The 20,076-nt window shown below is 41.3% G+C and overlaps 2 protein-coding genes and 1 long non-coding RNA gene across 3 annotated transcripts in view; 1 reads left to right on the forward strand and 2 right to left on the reverse strand.

The window, feature by feature from the left end:
• Positions 1-6,491, reverse strand: part of LOC103380834 (uncharacterized) — an 82,359-nt gene extending 75,868 nt beyond the window's left edge. Inside the window, exons 1-2 of the long non-coding RNA XR_521722.3 lie at positions 6,410-6,491; positions 6,186-6,319 (exon numbers count right to left, since the gene is read on the reverse strand). This is a non-coding gene — a long non-coding RNA (uncharacterized LOC103380834). The remainder of the gene's footprint in view (positions 1-6,185; positions 6,320-6,409) is intronic.
• A 270-nt stretch (positions 6,492-6,761) lies between these two features.
• On the forward strand, positions 6,762-13,100 carry smyd2b (SET and MYND domain containing 2b). Its single transcript, XM_008312945.2, has 12 exons — positions 6,762-7,306; positions 8,634-8,697; positions 8,867-8,977; positions 9,096-9,156; positions 9,672-9,796; positions 9,907-9,974; positions 10,663-10,765; positions 11,099-11,209; positions 11,310-11,430; positions 11,552-11,726; positions 11,838-11,946; positions 12,070-13,100. The coding sequence occupies exons 1-12, from the start codon at positions 7,137-7,139 to the stop codon at positions 12,148-12,150; spliced, it is 1,299 nt and encodes a 432-aa protein (XP_008311167.1). The 5' UTR covers positions 6,762-7,136; the 3' UTR covers positions 12,151-13,100.
• LOC103380836 (protein tyrosine phosphatase non-receptor type 14) overlaps positions 12,861-20,076 on the reverse strand; it is a 29,117-nt gene continuing 21,901 nt past the window's right edge. Inside the window, exons 14-20 of the mRNA XM_008312946.3 lie at positions 18,705-20,039; positions 17,634-17,774; positions 16,574-16,792; positions 15,487-15,615; positions 15,069-15,303; positions 14,813-14,976; positions 12,861-14,395 (exon numbers count right to left, since the gene is read on the reverse strand). Of these exons, the coding sequence (XP_008311168.1) occupies positions 14,267-14,395; positions 14,813-14,976; positions 15,069-15,303; positions 15,487-15,615; positions 16,574-16,792; positions 17,634-17,774; positions 18,705-20,039 (2,352 nt within the window). The 3' untranslated portion in view covers positions 12,861-14,266. The remainder of the gene's footprint in view (positions 14,396-14,812; positions 14,977-15,068; positions 15,304-15,486; positions 15,616-16,573; positions 16,793-17,633; positions 17,775-18,704; positions 20,040-20,076) is intronic.

The raw sequence follows: 20,076 nt of genomic DNA on the forward strand, positions 1-20,076 counted from the left end.
GAGTAAATGACAGGGGAACATCTGCTGTGCATAAGAGAGAGGCCAACACTTTAACATGCAGATGTCTCTCTCCATCTGCATTAATTCAATAATTACCGCAATGGAGGCAGGGGGAAAAATCTTTTTTATAGCTTAAGACAATGTTATTTGTGCCAGTTGGTATGGGGAGTGTGTGCGTGTGTGTGTGTGTGTACGCATACTGCTGTAGGTTAGCGAGAGGAAGGGTAGATTATTACACCATTTAGCCAGAGCAAGCTGTCACATTGCAGAGAATCTCACTAATTCCATTGTGCCCTTGGTGAGTCAGTGACAGACTCGAAGTGACCGATGATGCCGCGGCACTAACACTTGGCCACTACACAACCTGCCTCCCTGAGGGTGCAAGATATCAGATATGACTAACTGCTGTATTTTAACGTCGGGATGTGTGAGTCTGTGGTGGTGTGCAACTACCTTTCGACTAGAAGATCAAGATACTTCCTATTATGTGAAGGTGTATGTGTGTGTGTGTGTGTGTGTGAGGATGTTTCAATTATAATTATGAAGGACAAAGTTTGGTTTAAGCCTGAATGGAGAAGTGACTCTGAAATAGCCTGTTCATGATATGACCATAAACCTAAAAAAAATTTTAAAAAATTATCCATTATATAATGTGATATTAAAGAGAATACTTATTTTAAGGGAATTTCTGATACCAATACTCATGTACTAACTGTATATAGAGTCTTCTTTTTTTAAAAGACACTCAAAGTGTATGTGTCAATGTACAGGTCGGCTGCTTTAGGAGTTTGTAAAGTGAGAATATCATGAGTGTACAGCCACACAGGTCAGCAGGTGCTAACTATCAGTTGTTTTGAACTACATTTATAGCGCCCCATAGGGGAGAGTAGGAGGGAGCTACATGTTCTGTGTAACACTTACTCAAGATTACAGGCCACTCCAACTTTAAGGTGAGAGTCAGAGCTGAGGTCAGGCAGTCAGAGCTCATACCTCTGGCAGAACGCTGCAGAAAACATTACCATTACAGTATATTATAAGCTGACTGGCAACTGACTGTGGAATTTGTAGTATTGCAGTTACAAAGACAAACAGATGAGCTCTGGATACATTCTGTGTGGCTATTGAATCAGTCCTTCTGACATTTAAAATGTCAGGCAATCATATTTTGGCAGCACATGAGGAATTACAGAGAAATATAGTTCCACAGAGAGCATTATCATGTAATGTTTCCATTCAAATCAAGCTAATAACTTCACAGAAATGTGGCATCAAATTACCAATTTCCTCCAAAGGCATTTATAAAGCAATTACACAAATCTGACAATAATGTCTCTGTTTAAAAAAAAAGAAACTGAGGTGATTTTTTTTTTCAATGGAAATAATGAAGAGTGGAAAGAAGGCCACTCTCTCATACAGAAGCTCTGTTTATGTATTCCAATGTAGACAATGACATCACACCTCTACACACCTGTTAACACAACAGTAGCCACTTCACCACAGTGTGCCAACACACCACCAGACGGTTGAGCATGTGACATCCCAAATATAAGGTCACACTCTCCAACGGTGGCGTAAGGCCACGCACGCGCCCACAAGCACAAACAATTAAAGGATGGATCCGTGTACATATACGATTACACATATTAATAAACATACAACCTGACATAATACCCAGGAGCATGCACACACTTGTTCACGGAGCCACGGACACACATCCGAGCGCCCGTCACACTCGCACACACATATCTGACTCTTACATGGCGGCTAAACATAGGGACAAAGGAAAATATTTGTATACTTGGCAGGCCAACTTCCTTTGATTGCACTAGTGCTGCTGTAGGAAACAATGCACAGGGACTATTAATACACCAAGGAGAAAGAGAATTCCTCTTAGAGGAAAGCTCAAAGGAGCCATCGGCCAGGCTATTTACAGACTTACTGAATGATTGGCTGACTGACTGCACTAAACCTACTGTAGCCGCTGCATCTTGTCTTACTCCGCGCTTTTTTTTTTCCTGCAAGGACTCTGACATGCTGACACACACAGTACATCGTGCAATGGAGGGCCAGAGGTATATACTGTACTCTGAACTATATTTTCTTTTGGACATTGTGCTGACTGCTGTGTTTAGGGCAGCGTATAGATATCAAATAGAAGAAAAGCGCTGCTGTGTGAATCTAACGGACCTCTGATGCACTTCCACCACAGTACCCCGTCCACAAGCCTCTGACATTTTACCGGTGGCCGCTCTCATGACTGTAACCCCTTTCTAAAAGAGCCCAGTTAAAGAGCATCAAATCCCCGCTCACTAAACCCACACAAGCCCAGTCTTCATTAGCATAGCTAACAAACTCTGTGAAAGAGCAACAGTGGAGGCACAGAACAATAGAGGTCTATTAAAGGGGAAGATGAGGGGCTGAAAGTAGGAGGGGGCAGCTATTGTTCTGGTCTTATTTAGCCTTTGGTGTCAACCTGCAACTGTTGTCACTTCTAACTTTAGCCTGACTGCTGAAGAGGGCAGCGCCAAGGAGGAGGAGATGAAGATGAAGATGAAGATCAAGGTTACAGGTCAGAACAGGGAGAGGATAAAGAAATAGAAGAGATGATGAAAAGTAGCAAGTCATTTGGAGAATGTAGTGACCCGTTCAAAAAAGTCAAGGAAGAAAGAAGGAAACTATGACAGCATTCATTACAAAAAAATAACTGTTTTTAAATGTATTATTAACAACACTGTAGAGGTAAGACACCAATCCTTCATGAATCATAACTTTTTAAATTAGGAACCATGGGTTTACTAGAAATAGTCAAATAAGTTTTTTATATATTTTACTGGTAGGTAGGGGGGACTCTAAACAACTGAAATGTCCTTGTTCTCCAAGAAACAGAAACCATGACTGTTAAGTTAAAATACCAGGATCAGAATAAACTGTGTTCTAATATAGCTCTTACACACAGTCTAGCCCAGTTATATAGCCTTCCCCACTGTGGGATAAATCATGAAAATAGATACAGAAAAATTCCTTTGCCTTTCTGCATACCAGCTACAGCAGATTCAAATATTTAATGAAACAGTTAAACGGTTAAAATTATGTATTTGAAGTTTGAATGTTCTTGAAAGAAGTTACTCCATGACACCATACAGCTGTTCCTTTGTTGTACTGAAGTACTGCTGTGTTTGTGTTGTATAAGGAAACAGGATCAACGGTGTCTGAACGGGATCTAATAGAGGCACAGGGCCTTGATGATCAAGTCCGAAGAAGAAACAAAGCGTGAGACATAGGTGGGAAGAGGGTGACAGATTAGCTCAGCTGTCTGCTCATAAAACAGCTGGAGGGTGAGGCGCTAAGCCCCCCGAGTGAAAGCAGGGCTTAGATAGGTACCACAGGGCAGTGGACCCCACTCTGCCCACAGTGGTCTATAGTGCCGTGTCTGTGCCAAAGCAAAGACACATGGATCAACAGTGGAAGATGAGGCTCTGCGCCTTCAAAACCCTCATGGGCTAAGATGGCCAAACGGCCGGCGTCACCCCCCCGACTCCCCCTCCAATCCACGGGTGGAGACAGAGTGGGTTAAGGCTTAAGACTTGGCTCCCTGAGCGTCTGACAAGGGACAAGGGGAGATGGTGGACATTGTCTCACTGATGTCATGGGGTTCATCTGAAAGTATGTGGATTTACAGTATATTACCAGGACTCAGCTCAGGGGAATATAAGCATAATTATATATAGTCTTGGCATGCTGCCTTTTCTAAATCACAGCATAGATTTGTCTGGCACTCTGTCCTCACCCCCTTCACTAAAATGCAAACACACTACACTGCCAATTTCTCATACCACGACCTGCGGATGACCCCTGGTTAACGCAGCAGCCTGGGAATGGCCTGCGTTGACAAGGTTACGGGTACAACTCGAGCAGAAGTCAGGCCACGACTACAGCCAGATCAGGTGTAGCAAAGGTCTTTAACCGTGCTGGATTTCACACACATCCCTTCTGCGCGACCTCGTGGCAGAGGGGCATTAACAGCTGCCATTTTACGAGGTCTACAATGTGACAAAGTGCTGAATCCATCAACGTAGTCGTAAGTAGGACCATAGGTTATACATACAGTGTGTACGGGTGGTGTAAAAAACGATGGAGCAAAGAAGTCGGTTAGACACACACCCACAAAACACAACAAAATAGTTTCCTTTATAATCTAAAAGTACTGACCTATGATCGATCTAGACCCTTGTCAATATTCTTCACTAAATCATAAAATTTGCTATTCGTTTCTCCATTTATCTAGATTTTTAGTCATTTAAATACAGAAAATAGAAGTTGTTCCAGGACCTGGAGCCAGTCCCAACAGACATCAGGTACAGCCTGGACAGGTTGCCAGTTCACAACAGGATCACATATGAAGACAAACAGCATTTCACACTCAATTTCTCTTCAGCGGTCAATTCAGAATAAGATTAATATCTAGACTACAGATTATGGGACCTGAGTACAGAGAAAACACACAAATAACACATACACCTACAGTAAGATATAATAATAAAGTAGAAAAAGTAGAAAATATTTTTATAAAAAATATATGGGGATATACACACAGATATTTAAATGTGTGTGTATATATGTATATATCCAAGTATACATGTGAAATAAACAATGAATAGGCCTAGATTAGACCGCATCTCTATAATACAAATGCTGCCTCTTCTCTCTGTGATGTCTCTTATTCTTTTGATTTCCACTAACAGGGTTTTCTTGAGAAGTAAATCTACTTAGGATTTATTGTTTCTTATTATATTTCTCATGATTTAAAATCATAATCCTCTCACCTAATCTCTTCCCTCCCTTCTGACCTCCCTGGCGTTTCAGATCATATTCATCAACATCATCCCCTCTGACAAGACAAGAAAGCAGCACAGTGTTGCAGGTCTAAAGAGATCCTGCCCTGGAACAGGGGGTTTCTTCCAAATCAAATCAGGTTCCTGTGATGTAATCAAGACGAGACTCCGCCAAAGACGACCACATAATCTCTCCAGGACATGCTTCACTTTTATGCTTGTTATTAAAAATGCAGAGAAACAAATCTTTAGATTGAAGGACCAGAAAAATGGAATTATAATAAATCGGGGTGAATCTGGGGCAAAGTTGGATAAAGCCTTCAGATAGAGATGAGAGAAAAAAAATATTTTACAGTAGTGCACAGAGGGGGAGAAAGACAGGAGGAGCACAGGCTTATGAGTCCTGATGCATTTCAATCTGCTCAAGGTCGTGACCTTAACCCTGACTTCTTCTACTGTCTGCAAAATAACCTGCCGGTATATGAAGTGACCGCTGAATATATAACTCTATGTATGTACATTACATCCTGGTCATTTAAGGGTGCACTTACAAAATACAACCACATGATGGCACAACATGACAAAAGTGGAGAACAGCAAATACAAAATGCTCTGTTAGGCCAGGACCCTATCATTCAATCACAGTCATATCTAAAAATTAATTAAGACTTGAGGTATGAAAAGGTTTTGTCAGTAAAATATTTTAGCATGCACCCGATGTGTTCAAACAAAGCTCCAGTGGGTTATTTTTTAACACCATCTCATTTCTTAAGAATAAAGAATCAAGAATCATTTGTTGTCATGACATTTGCACATAACGAGATACAGATTCTCGCCTTTCAAATGTGAGGCAGAATAATATAAAATATGCCAGTACCGGTAATGCTCCAACTTCACCAACAGAGGGTGTCATTACACTTTGGCAAAAAAGTGTAACGTACTGTGACAGGATTAAGGCTTCCGTCATTACACTTTGGCAAAAAAAACCCTAACGTACTGTGACAGGATTAAGGCTTCATACACTTACTTCTCACGTAACACCAATTATCTGTCAGATATTATCAACTTATAAGCTAAATAAAATTCGTAGTAAGTTAAAAAAAATACGTGGTAAAATTAATTATGAAACTGGTAATTACAGAAAACTGTAGTACGTGGTAAAATTAATTGTGAAACTGGTAATTACAGAAAACTGTAGCGTGTGCGTTTATTATTTCATTGGCTGTCTATCATTCATACCCTTTTTAAATTAGAATTAATTAGATTTACATAGGATATCGCTCACATATACTTATTTTGTGATTTAAGATGAGCAAATGTGTTGCGTCAGCACAATGAGTGGGCAAATCTTACCTTAGCAACAGCGACTGTGCGGTCCAGTCTGACGTAGGGCAGGTGTTTCCTCCTCTTCTGAGAATTAGCAACAGGTCGACGTGAAGTTCAATATTCGGATGTGTAGCTGGACGTCTTCTGTTTTTCCAATGACTCTAGGTGCAAATATAAAAGGAAAATTAGAACAAAATTTTTTACTACAACTTTGGAATCAGTTTCTGAATCATATTGACACATTTTTAAACCTTTCCTTCGATGCCCTCCTTGTATTTACAACTTAGCATCCGTAGGTGTGTTTCAAAATAACGGACTAAACCTAGACGTCGTTGTGCGTCATTACGTCACAACCTGTCGCCGAAATAAACGGAAATGACGACTTAATGATATTAAACTGTATTAATATATTTTCGACAATTAATTTAGGAGTAGTTTATGTGCTAGATACTTGTTTTTTATCTATTTAATTATTTTTGTGGTTAAAAATACTTTGGAAACAAAATAAACTATTTGATGATATACATTTATTTATTTATTTTATATTGATAATAATTATAATAAATTAGAATAATATCAACGTTTTAAATTAAATAAATAAAAACAGGTTTGATAAGTAACAAAGTTTTGTGTCATCCATTTGTACATGGGTTTGTGTAAGACTACATCTCACTATCTGGTATTGAAATACACCAAATCTTGGAAATTTCAAACAATAAGTTCTATTTATTTATGTATTTATTATACATTTATTTATTTTACCTGTTTTTTGTTTGTTTGTTTATTTATTTATTTATTTTATTTTTTGTCTTCTATAGCTAACTGCCACTCTACTTCCTGTACTATTATTGGTGACTCCTGGCCAGTTGGCGGTCAGTGTCTCACACACGCACATCCCCCCTCTACTTTACAACGTCTCCTACAGGGTAGAGTCACTCGGAGTGAAGACTGAGGCTGAAAGGAAAAAACCACACAGCCATGACAGGCAGCATTAAGGGAATAGAGAGGTTCGAGAGCCCAGGGAAAGGCCGAGGTCTGCGCGTCACTAAGGCCTTCAAAGTTGGAGAGCTTCTCTTCTCCTGCCCTGCATTCTCTCATGTGTTATCAGTGAAGGAGAGAGGCTATTACTGTGAGTTTTGCTTCACCAGGTATGCATCTGTACTTTTCTAACAAGACAAAGTAAACCAGAATTTTAAATCTTAAATCATCTCAAAATAATGCTTCTCAGTGCAAAACATTTATTTAGAGATTTATGACAGTATTGATGAAAAGCCATATTTCGTCTTCTAATGGTTTAGACATGACTATAATCCTTAGATGTTTAACTTGGCACCAAGAAGGTCTTTATTGTGTGGCAAACTTTTCCATCTTGAAACAGTGTAAACACAGGTTAAAGACAAAGAAAGCATGCAGAGTGTCTGCAGCTCTCCACAATACTATTATACTAAAGTATTTTATTCTATTATTTATTCTAACAACTGGCCACCTCATACACATGCAGCTCTGGACCACATGTAACTCTGTCATAAAAATAACCTACCACTGAATCTATTTAAGCTGTGGCTCTTCTTTCTGAATGGTGGTTCCTCTATATCACCTTTCAAATGCCTATATGTCCTCTCTGTCCAGATACCATGAGTAAGAGATTTGCTCTCCTGAATGGCCTGTTATTATGTAACTCACACTCTGTCAACCTGGAGTTGCACCTTTAATTGCAAAGTAATTTTGCTAGCGTAATCACTACTATCCACAGTACACATTTATGAAGGCAAACTATTCAGGAAGTGTTAAAGGAAAAAAAGAAATAAAACCAAAGTAAATCACCCAGGAATTAAATCGTCATCAAATCACTTAATAATAGAATTATTTTAAACTTGCAAAAATAAATTCCCATTGTATGTTACTATCATCTGTCTATTATTTCTGTCTGCATTCTAACACTTCTTGTTGATAAAGGAGTAGTTGCAGTGAATTATGATTTGCTTTGTTTGAGCCCCTTGTTCACTGTTGATCACCACAGACCACTGTCTGACCCTTTAGACTTTCAATATATACTTTAACAGTGTTTTGATCCCAAATTGTTCATGTTTTCTCACCTGAAGCCTCAGAAGCCGTTTAGCTTTCGTAAAAATTAAAAAAAATCTGTAAACTTGTGCCAGTGTGCCTTCAGACACTTTTGCTGTTTCACTGTGGACAGCTGATACTTCAGAAGGTCAGCTCTATTAATACCACTGCATGTTTCAAAGCCGTTCACTGCTCACAGGCAACTGCTGCGTCTCGTCTTGGAGCAGAACGTTTCTGTTCATAGGCACTGACAGTGATACTGACGCACTGGCAGCTTTAGCCACGTCCTCCACGTTCACAATTACAATTACATTTAATGATGAAATGTGATGTGATGTGATGTTTGGGATGTTTCATAACTTGCAGAAACATTTTGATGTCATTATTATGAAAACACATTGTGTCTTGCAGGAAGGAAGGACTGGCAAAATGTGGAAAATGCAAGAAAGCGTTTTACTGCAATGTAAAATGTCAGGTAGGAAAATCAAACAGATTTTACCAGGTGTCAGCTGTGAAGACAATACTGAGTGTTTTAACAGATGTGCAGAACTGTGTATTAGACTTTTCAACCAGCTTTTACTAACTAACCATTTACTTTTCATTTGAATTGGATTTCATCTAATACTTTTCTGTGTGTCATGTAGAAAGCGGATTGGGCAATGCACAAGCTGGAGTGTTCAGCAATTACTGCATTTGGAGAGAAATGGTGTCCATCAGAGATGACGCGCCTTGTGGCCCGGATCCTTGCCAAGACGGTCTGAGAGTCAATAAAACACAGAGCTCTCTCTGGAACAAACTCATTGGCTATGTATTTACAGTTATATGTTTTTTGTTTGTTTTAGTTTTTTGTTGTTTTTCTTTTTTTTTTTCCAGAAATCACAAAAAGAAAGATGTGTGTCTGAGAAGATCCTGCTCATAGGAGAGATGCAGTCACGTGAGTATTTACCGTCTGGTTTACAAGAACAAGATCACTAAGAATTTGTCTGTTTTAGCAGCTAATTGTTAGCTTGTCATGGGGTAATATTTGTCTGATATATGTTTATGGCAAGGTAGATTTTCTGTACATAAGGCTATTTCTGATCAATTGGTTTTTTATCTAAGTCCGTCCCAGCATAGTACCCCTCTACATTTAGCTAGTAGCATAGTAGCATGCCAGCATAGTACCCCTCTACATTTAGCTATTGTCTTAACTACTCGTTAGCCCATTTTGGCCAGCTTGCATATATTTTTGGTAACTTTTCGTCAAATTTGTAGCCAGTTCTGGCCAGCTATTTTAACTTAAAAATATTTTATTATAAGGCAAGGAGGCCCTTGAGTGTTCTATGGAAGCCTAACTGGACATTTAAGTTTAAGAAATCTCTACATTTTGATGTTTTTAAAGGCTCATATAAAAAGCATTCTTCCTCTTCCAGTGAGTGGGTAAAACAGTTCTCCCCCTCTCTCTAACAGACGTGGAGGATGTGGACAACGAAAACAGAGAGATGAACGAGGGGAACATTGCTGAGCTGCATCAGTTTTACTCCAAGCACCTGGACTTTCCAGACCACAAGGACCTGCTCACACTGTTCTCCCAGGTCCTTCTCATCCAATCCCACAAACACACGCTAACATATGCTGAAAGAATAATTTATTTTTACTTTTTTCATTCTTGTTTTGTTGTTGTTTCTTGTGTTTCCTTCAACAGGTGGCTTGTAATGGTTTCACTATAGAGGATGATGAACTGTCCCACTTAGGCACAGCAGTCTACCCAGAGTAAGAAGGAACACTTATGCACCTGTACACTGTACAGTCACATTTACATTCAATAGCTGCTGTTGATTAACATCAACTTTTTATCATACCTGGGTCACGTGATAGGATAGTGGTTAGATTTAAATATAATTATTATTTTATTTTTATTAATATTACCGTTATTATCATTATTATCATTATCATTATTATTATTATTATTATTATTATTATTATTATTATTATTACATCCAAGGTAATTAATGTCATGTGTAATCAAAATACACACTGCCCCCTCAAAAACTAAATAAATAAATATATATAAATTAGCTGTCACTCAGTTAAAATGTTTAATTTTTGATTAATCACATTCTAGTTGTGTGGGGAGATAACCTGAGAGTAAAATACGTAAAAAACCAAAAAACGTTATATTATCCTATGACTTTTTTGGAAAACACACAAAACATAAAATAATCCAGAAATGCCACAAAATAACACATAATATACTCCTGTGTGTAAAATTTGGAATACAAATCCCACCCAAAAAACATCATATCTTGTTTTGTAAAAAATATTGAGTAACAGCAAACCTAACACAAACTCAACACAAGTGGACTGTATCGCTGAGATATCTTCATTCTGAGCAGTAGCTGATCCATTGCGTACACGTCTATAATCTCATTTCTTCTTCTGCCATCTTCTCGCCTCACAGCGTGGCCCTCATAAACCACAGCTGTCTTCCCAGCGTCATCGTCACCTACAAGGGGACGTCAGCTGAGATAAGGGCAGTCCAGAACATGAAGCCTGGAGATGAAGTGAGGAAAAAGGACAGCTGCCTCTAGTGGGGGTTGGCTCCTATTCTGTCTTTTACCTAAATGTGCTCGAGTGTGCAGTTTTGTGAAACAACTGATAGAAATTGCTTTGACTTCTATTCTCTTTGGTAGAGCCTAGGGGTAAGGTTGTAATATTTACCGAAGAAAATAAGACCAGGACTTTATATTAAATGTCAAACTGTGGCAAGATTTATGCAATATAAAGTAAAAAAAACTTAAAACTTACCTTTTCGTTCATGACAAATACAGTACTTTACTCTCCTTTCCTGTAGATCTTTCATGTGTCGTGTATTTACGTGCTCTCCTCTCCTGCAGGTGCTCATCAGCTACATCGACCTCCTTTACCCAACAGATGATCGCAACAACAGGCTGAGGGAGTCCTATTACTTCAGCTGTGATTGTCAGGAATGTAAAACCAAGTCCAAAGTAAGACCTGGTAAAAACAGAGAAAAGTGCCATTACAGACTGAGGTGGACACCCCCTCTGATTGGCCTGTCGTCATGTGTCCTCTGTTTTGTTTCTCCAGGATAAGAAAAAGTTGAAGCTGCGAAAGAGGAGTGACCCCATTGAGCCGGAGGTCGTCAACAACATGGTTCGCTACGCCAGGAAGAGCATCAGAGAATTCAGGGCCTGCAAGAACATTAAAAATATCCTTGGTGTCAAACATTTTTTACTATAAAAACAAAACACCAATATGGCTGACTCTGTTTATGACCCCAACAATTCAACCAGGAAATAGTTGTGGATGCAACCTTGACTCTTTAGCACCCCCTGGTGAGCTGCTGGAGATGTGTGAACATAGCATGGAGGAGATGGGATCTGTCTTCGACGACTCCAATGTCTACATGCTCCACATGGTCTACCAAGCCATGGGGGTTTGTCTCTACATGGAGGACGTAGAAGGAGCCATCAGATACGGGGAGAAGATCCTCAAACCGTACTTGTAAGAACCACAACCAGACACACGTGGCACTGGTACTGTTGTTTTATGTCGGTTTTATTTTGTTATTCACTTTTATTTGTTTTAATTCATATTTTTGCATGGAAACTCCAGCCAGCTGTATCCTCCGTTCTCCCTGAACGTCTCGTCCATCTATCTGAAGATGGGTCGCTTGTACATGGTGATGGACAGGAACTCAGTGGGTGTCGGTCTCCTCAAGAAGGTATTTTATACAGTCAATTAAATCAAACAAATAAACGATTTCAGCCTGACCCTTCATCAGGGACAGAGAGACTTTGACGACACTTCTTCTGTTATAAGACGTTCACTGCGTGTGTGTCCACAGGCGTTGGCCATCATGGAGGTCACTCACGGGAAAGATCACTTATATCTGGCAGAGCTGCGTAAGGAAATAGCACAAAAGTGAAGAGGACAGTAAAGAGGCCGACCTCTGGTGGATTCCTGTGGACTACAGACGCTCCTCTGTTCAGGAGCTCTTCACAGCTGAAGGCACTTTCTGTGGAATGTGTCACTGTAACAAAGATACATTTGTTTCTATGGAAGGTTTTTTTTTTCTTATGCATTTTTTTGAGAACTTTGCAGATATTTTGTACACGGCCTACATTTGTACATTATAAAGTTGTTACGGGGTTAATGACTCATGACCCCAATGCTTTCACCTGAACTCAGGAATTTACTACAGTTGATGGGGGTTTGACGTCAACGCAACAAATGTCTCAGTCAGGTGGTCAGACAGCTGCTTCACCACAAGGAGACAGTGAAGGATTTGATTTCATTTCCATGTCAATAAAGTCCATCGTGGTGTTTGGTGAATTGGAGCCAAGCAGATAAAATTGACTTGACTATTAAATGTGTTCCTTGGTGACTCTTTTCAATCCCCTGCGGTCAGAAATGACATCATAGTTAGTTGAAGTATGTGGTTTGAATCCATCATCGTTTATACTTCAGTTCATAATCACCACAAAAAAGAGAGAAAGTGTTAGTGAGCAAAGGACTGTCATGGTTTGTGAATGAAAAGTAAAATAACCGTCAACTAAAATGCACCAAGGTGATGGTGAAGCGTTAACTTGACTGGGCCGAGGAAAAACAACCAAACTGTTGGCCACAGTCTTAAAGAAAATAAGGCTTTATTGCATAATAGCCAAGTATGACAGTTTCATACAAGTCTGGGGAGAAAAAAAAGAGATGCACTGAAAACACATATACAAAACATATGTACACATACTCAGTAACATATTTAGAAGTTTGGCCAAAAACAGGGGAAGACAAACGGGGATTAGGATTAAATATTAAAGTGTGGAATGCCTTGTGGAAAAAAAAAAATACTGTCACGAAAACAACCGAAGTGCAACAAAACACTTACATGTCAACAGAGAGCTTATACTTATCTGAGAATATATACACTGAAATATATAAAAAGGCATGCATAGTTGATTAAGTTGCGGTATTTTGAGGGTACCAAGTCAAAAACAAAAAAACAACAACACATATAATACATAAAATAGTTTGATTTTTCTTTCTCATGCCCGTTATATGTACAATGTTATTGAAGACATGGCTGGTTATTACATAAACAATACGATAATATGAATCTTTGAGAATTTTTTCTTGCGGTTTCTAAGTGATTTTTATAAACAAGATTCACCAGGACTGAATCACAAATAAAATATCACATTTCTCATTGTGTTCTGTCTTTACCCAAGATTTAGGTAAAGGATTTGAAATATTATTGTTTTTGTAATGACACAAAAACTTGAAGATTATTTTTTGGAGTTTTTTTTTTTTTTTTTACTAAACTCGTCCAGTACATCACAAACCATTGTTTTAAGTTTTAAGTAAGGCATTAAAATACAGTATTTGCTGTATATACAGTATAAGGACACGCTTCCCTGTTTGACATCAGTCAGATGTTTATCTTCAATGAACTGGACAGACATTTGAAATGATTTGTTCATTGAAATAGTTCCTTAAAAAGAAGCATTTAAAAAAAACATTCACTGACACGTTTGTTCATGCTGTGTTTCAAGGCAAATGTGACCTCGTTCATAGTAGAAATAAATTATAAAAACTGTTAACTGTTAAAGTAAATATTTGCCGAGTTAATCAATACTCTGTTAAAGTATGAGAAAATATTAAAATGTGATTTTTTAGAGCATATTTCTGTTATTTCTTTCTTTCAGAGCACACTAAGAGTTTAGCAGCAATACTGCTGCCACCTACTGTTCATGCAGCGTAAAGCCTGCTGAGGAGTGAGTTTGAAATGTAGCACTGTGTTAATAAGCTTCAGACCTGTATAACAAAGACAAAAAATCTCATGAGCACCAGGGGCACAGGGACAGAAAACTATTTGAACGCCGGCAGGATTTAAGCGTCACTTGACTCTCTGACAGTGACCTGACGGAGAAAACTAGGAGCAGGGATAAAAAAGAATTCCCATCTGATACGAAGAATGACCAGAAAAAACACTGTCGTCACTTTAAACCTGCAAACGGAGGTTCTGACTCAGCCACATCATTACTTGCTCAGATGAGGCGAGAGTTCTTGAGGAACTGGATGAGGACCTGGTAGACAAACTTATACTGGGAGATGGTCTGCACCATCAGCATCCTCTGCTGCCTCAGCTCCGACAGCATGGCTGGAACTTCCATAGGCTGAGGAGACAGAAACACAGCAGAAGTTAAAAGTCAACCGTTACAGGGAAAAACAGAAGAGCAGCGACGCTGTCAAGAACTGAAGTTGGGAATTTACTAACAAAGTCACGTCCTAATGACAATGACAATTTTAAATTATAATACAAAGGAAATGTTTATTAACACATCTTTAATGTGTGGATAAAATACACTTCAAACCACCATCACATTTTTATCTCAAGCACCCCCTAGTGGCAGGTTACACACCCCAAGGGCTTTGTGCTCCATCCTTTGGAAATCCCAATGTTAGAGCAACAATAAGTGGAGGGATGATATACAGACAGGTAATTAGTTAATTCAATTCATTAAGTAACACATAAATAAACCTAACAGGACGTTTGTATCAGCAGCAATGATGTAGACCTCCGGTCCATTTACCTCATTGTGCTCCAGGCAGCTGATCATCAGCTCTGTGAGGATGACCACCCCGGTGCGACCCACTCCAGCGCTGCAGTGAACCACCACAGGAGGGTTGAGGCTCTTGGAGGTGTCCATCATGGAGTTTGTGTGTCTCCTCACAGACTGGATCTCCTCTAGATAGGCTGCAGGAATAAAGGGGACAGAGGTCAAGAAGGTCATCAAAGCCCTCACTTAATGATTTCCTATCACGCTCTGAAGTTCTCCCTTTACTCACAGAGGAATCCTACAACATATTCAGGGCAGCCCTGCTCAGGCCAGTCAGTGTACTGCAGGTGCCAGACTGTCCTCTCCTGACCTGACAACAGGTGTTTGACCTTCAAACCTGTGGTGGCGTAGCAGCCCGAGTCGGTGCGGAACTTTGTGGTCACCTTGAACTTGCCGTGTGTGGCTGAGTTGTGTTTGGAGCCCAGTTTAGGCCAGTAGCGGTGGCTCTTGGACCGTCCGCCCTCCTGGACCAGAGAAGGAAAAGAAAGTGATCATCAGGATTCTATAGTTATAATATAGATATAGTAATGTATAGTACAGTAGTAAATATAGTACAGAAGTATAATATATTACATGTATTTCACACACAGCAGCTGTTTACTGAAACACACACTGACCACATCCCTGTAAACCGTTTGTGTTTGTACCTCTTCTGCCGTAACCGCAGCGATAACGTTGACCCCTTGCTCCCAGACCATCTGCCAGAAGTCGGCGCAGGTGTTGGCCAGTGGTCCTTGGGTGGCGATGTAGTGCCACTCCTCCCCCCTGATCATCACCTGACAAAAAAACACACATACAGTCACACACACAAACACCTCAGTGAGGAATAACTGTGACTGAGTGAAAACGATGAATTCCAGAGGGAGACAATACTCACATTCACCACTGGGGGGCAGTATATCATATCCCAAGTATACAGTGGGAGTCACTGTCTCTCATTCATACTTAACATTAACTCTTCTTCTCATAATTGATTTTTGTGTTGTTTTTTTAAAAACATTTTTCCCGCTCAGTTATAACCAAAAACCACCACCAGGACTGAATCACTCCCTCAGTGATCCCTCAGGTCACCGTCTGACTACCAACACTGTGTCAAGAACTAGATGGAGAATAAACAAGGCCGTTTTGTTCTGCAGTAGCCACCTTAAGTGACAGGGGGAGTAAGAGGTTTGCAGCGTGATGGGCAGAGTGATTCAGCGTGGCCATTGCACCCTGCACTGCAATTAGGCTAAACGCAAACTCATGCATAAACACGCATCCTCGTCGCACACACACCACTGGTAACTAAGCATGAATAGGAGCGCTGGTGAGAGTAGCTCGGACTGATTTAAGAGGGTTTGGAGTTTGGACCACATTCTTTGGGAATTCCAAAGGCTCTGTGAGCTTAAAAGACCAAACAGCCTTCAATGGCTGCCTTTCATCCATCCAGCAGTTCCCTGCTTAGAAATGTCCACAAAGGCATGAAGAGAGCTGAACGTATCGAGTTTAAACTATTTGTTTGAATGTGTTATGTAAGATGAGTCTGGTAGCAGTGATTAAGGGGATTTGGCCAGGAATCAGAATTTGGTCATTTGAGGTAGAGTGTGTAGAAACCTGGTGGACGGTAAGGACAGCATTAACAGAGCTCTGCTACAATCATTCCTGTTAGGAATGGAAGTCCTTTAGTCTACACAGACTGTCCCAGTCTGTGGACTCACAGCCTGAAGACCACTGATGGATGAGTGACAACATTACCTTGATGTGTGAGGCATTGATGTAGCCCGTGTTGTTCTCCTTGTTGGGCACCAGCTCCACCCTGTTCTCTTCGTAGGGAACCACGTCCCTGAAGCGGTTTCGCTCCGCATTTTCGGGCAATGTCGCTGTAGTGAGAACACAGTTGGTTCTCTTCTTGGGCACCTGCTCATACTCGGTGAAGACCCGCTCCTCTTCCAGCTTCAACTCCAGGGTCTTACACTGAAGGAGAAAGAAAAGTGGAAGAGAGGGGAGAAGAGAAGAGGAGAGAAGAAAAGCAGAGGGAGGTCTTTTCAATCACTGAATAGCAAAAATCTCAGTTTTTTCAGAGTAACATCTACATCTTCAGATATTCCACCAAACAAAAAAATACATCTAAAAGTACAACGACTCTGTATGAATGCACAGAAAAGCGTAGGTGGTATTGATCCTGGAGGACAGTGTTTGTAAGGACAACCATGTCTGAGAGAGCAGCATCTCTCTCTCTCTCTCTTTCTCCCTGTGTGTCTGCAGCTCGCCCGCTTTCTCCTGGGTCACATTCTTAACATACCACTGGGCCCAGGGGCGATAAGTACCACCATGCCATGCGTTCCACAGCCCACTTGGGGCTTGCCCCCGTTAGCTTAGCAACCATCAGGACAAAGGCTTGTTTTTAAATCTTTTGGATCAAAACGAAAAAAGAAATAAAAAGGGGAAATTTAACAAAAATACTTCATCACTTTTCAAGAACATTTTAGGTTGGATTTTTTTATAATTAAATTGAGGACTAAAGAATGTACAATATTTTTACTGCAGACCAGAAATCCAGCACAATATTTTAGTATGTTTTAGATTTAACTTCAAGTTATTGAAAATATTATTTTATGCAGGTTTTTTATTACAGTTTGTATAGTATTACAATATAACATGACTACAATTTGACATTACTGTATGGACCAGAAAATACAAGCAGAAAAAGTATATTACTACTCTTACTACTTCTACACAAATAAGATTCTATAATAAATGAAATTACTCCATGTCCTTAAATCCTACGATCTGACAGCATGAGTGAGCGTCTTACCCGCTCGTCGGTAGCAGACTTGCTGCCGTCCTCTGTTGGACTCTTAGGAACCGGCATCCGGGCCACATAGAGTCCATTAAGGGCGGCCATCATCAGAGGTCTCTTCATGGAGTCCACCGACATCTTCTGTCTTTCCAGCGTCTTTAAAAAAGAGACAAATCCCGAGGTCATGGTCACAGGTATAGGCAGCATGGCAGGAATAACTGGACTTCAGCAGCTGCAGTGAAGTGGACAAGTGGGCAGGGACGGTGTGACGTGGACGTCCATGTGAGCCTGGACGTTAGATTCACACCTATTTCCTCCGTCGCAGTGTGAAAAGGTGTAAACTAACAAAACTAACATAATAAATGTGATGTGATCCTGTTTAGTTGATCGTACCTCTCCTCCCCCACTCCAACTCTACAGCCTCTTTCCTCACAGATGACACACTGTCCCCATGTGTGCTGAGTTACTTTGGTCAACCCCAGTTTGACCCACATTGCACAGCTCCTTCCTCCTAGGATTACATGCTCCTAATCTCTGATGCCTTCAGGCCTCCAGGACAGCTCCACCCTTCCCTTCTTTGGCCCAAGGGTCAGTCAAAACAACAGCTTGGGCGCCACCAGGGGGTAAATTTGATCAATCACATAATCTGATGTTATTTTAACTACGGCGATGGCACTTTTTCTTTCTCCTAATGGAAACATTCTGAGGAGTTAACCTTCACCTACGTACACTTGGTCAGTCATGAACACAGGGCTTTACAGGAAGTTCAAGTGAGGCGATTATATGATTTAATTTATACCTACACAGTGAACCTAACCAAAACAATAATCAGGGATTATGGGGATTTTAGCTGCATGGGGAGACTCGGAGCCTAGTGCTAGCCTCTAAGGTGCTAAACCCTGGATTACAGCTAATCAGGAGCCATGAAAATAACAGGCAAACAACAGAAGCTGACTATTTCAAAGTGTAAACTCTGGTGAAGGGGCTTCTGTTTCAGGATTCTTACTGTTAGACGTTCATATGTCACTGAATCTGAAAAAGTCTGTGCTTTGTTATTAAAATAACAAGGCTGAATGTTCTTCCTACCCTTTGAGCAATTTCTCTCTCCACGATGCTGTCCTCCAGGGAGAACATCTCTGACACTGGCCTCTCTTTGACGGGCTCCTTCCTCACCCTCTCCTTCACACTGGTCAGGTCTGGTTCTGAGATAGACGGACCCAAAACGGCCCCGTTCACTCCATTCTGATCCCCGCGGGTCAGCGTCCCACCAGGACCCGTACCACAGTCTTCTTCATGTCTGACATCACCCTGGCTCGGCCCACTGGTAAGGACTCTGCCGTGAGCGTGGTTTGGGTCCACTGGTCCCTGGTTGTTCTGTGGTCCTTGATTGTGGGTGTGGTGATGTGTGTGGTTATGATTGTGGTTCCTCATCTGAGTGTTAGCAGCGGGCCTGGGAGGACCAGGATATTCTGGCGGCGGTTTGTTTGGCAGTTTGGCCAGAGCAGCCTGAAGCTGAGCACTGATGCTGATGTCCTCGTTGAGACTTGGGATTTGAACGTCCAGCTCCGGCCTCTCCTCCTCCTCCTCTTCCTCTTCTTCACTCTCACTACTGTGTATGAGCATGGTAGCATTAGAAAGAGTCTTTTGATGCTGATAGGCCACAGGTGCGGGTGCTGTCACAGAGGGTTCTGGTGTTTTCTGGACAGGCATCTGCATGGGCAGCTCCTTTGTCTGCTGTGGTGGAGGCTGTGGCTGAGGGGTTTGGGCCTGAGGTTGAGGAATGGGCTGAGGCTGAGGCGGCATCACATGTTCTCTGAGAGTGTTCCTCCGATGGAGCGGAGCATTGATGCCTTTCATGACTAAACCTTCCATCCCGCCTCCTCCTCCTCCTCCTCCTCCTCCTCCTGCTCTCATGCTACTGATCACCTCCATACTGTGTCTCTTGCCCAGAGTGGAGCGATGCTTAGCAGCAGCAGTTAGTGGTTCACTGACCTCCTGCAGCGACTGGTGCACAACGGCAGAGCTGTCTGGCTGGAAAGTCTTGACCGACAACTGCACCATGCGGGTAACAAGTTCGGGGCTGCTGCCCCCAATGCAGCGGTGACGGTGGCTGGCCAGATCAGGTGTACTGGTGGCTGGCCGGAACGCGCTGGAAGGGTAAGGTGGAGGAGGTCGAGACATGTGGTTTCTCAGCATGTTAGCTGTAGCTGCGTAGCTTCCAGCGTTGGTCCCCTGCTGTTTGGTGTTGGCCAACTCTGGTGTGCTGACAGTGTGAGAGATGGAGCTCCCCACGCCTGCACCCCCGGGACCACCACCAACACCTCCTCCAACACCGTTAACACAGGGTGAGTGACAGGGACCTTTGCTGCTGGCTGGTCCTCCCTGGTGAGGACCATGAGACACTGGTTTGCTGTAGCTAATCTGAAATGAGTACAAATTAAAAACAGGTAAGTACAAG

This window comes from Cynoglossus semilaevis, chromosome 7 (genome assembly GCF_000523025.1).
Source record: "Cynoglossus semilaevis isolate Cse_v1.0 chromosome 7, Cse_v1.0, whole genome shotgun sequence".
Lineage (NCBI taxonomy): Eukaryota > Metazoa > Chordata > Actinopteri > Pleuronectiformes > Cynoglossidae > Cynoglossus > Cynoglossus semilaevis.

Bases quoted from the DNA above. Each gene is read 5' to 3' on its own strand.
- smyd2b (XM_008312945.2), top strand. From the start codon at position 7,137: ATGACAGGCAGCATTAAGGGAATAGAGAGGTTCGAGAGCCCAGGGAAA. The intron at 10,766-11,098 runs GTGAGGAAAAAG...CCTCTCCTGCAG, and splicing joins ACATGAAGCCTGGAGATGAA to GTGCTCATCAGCTACATCGA. The intron at 11,210-11,309 runs GTAAGACCTGGT...TTGTTTCTCCAG, and splicing joins AATGTAAAACCAAGTCCAAA to GATAAGAAAAAGTTGAAGCT.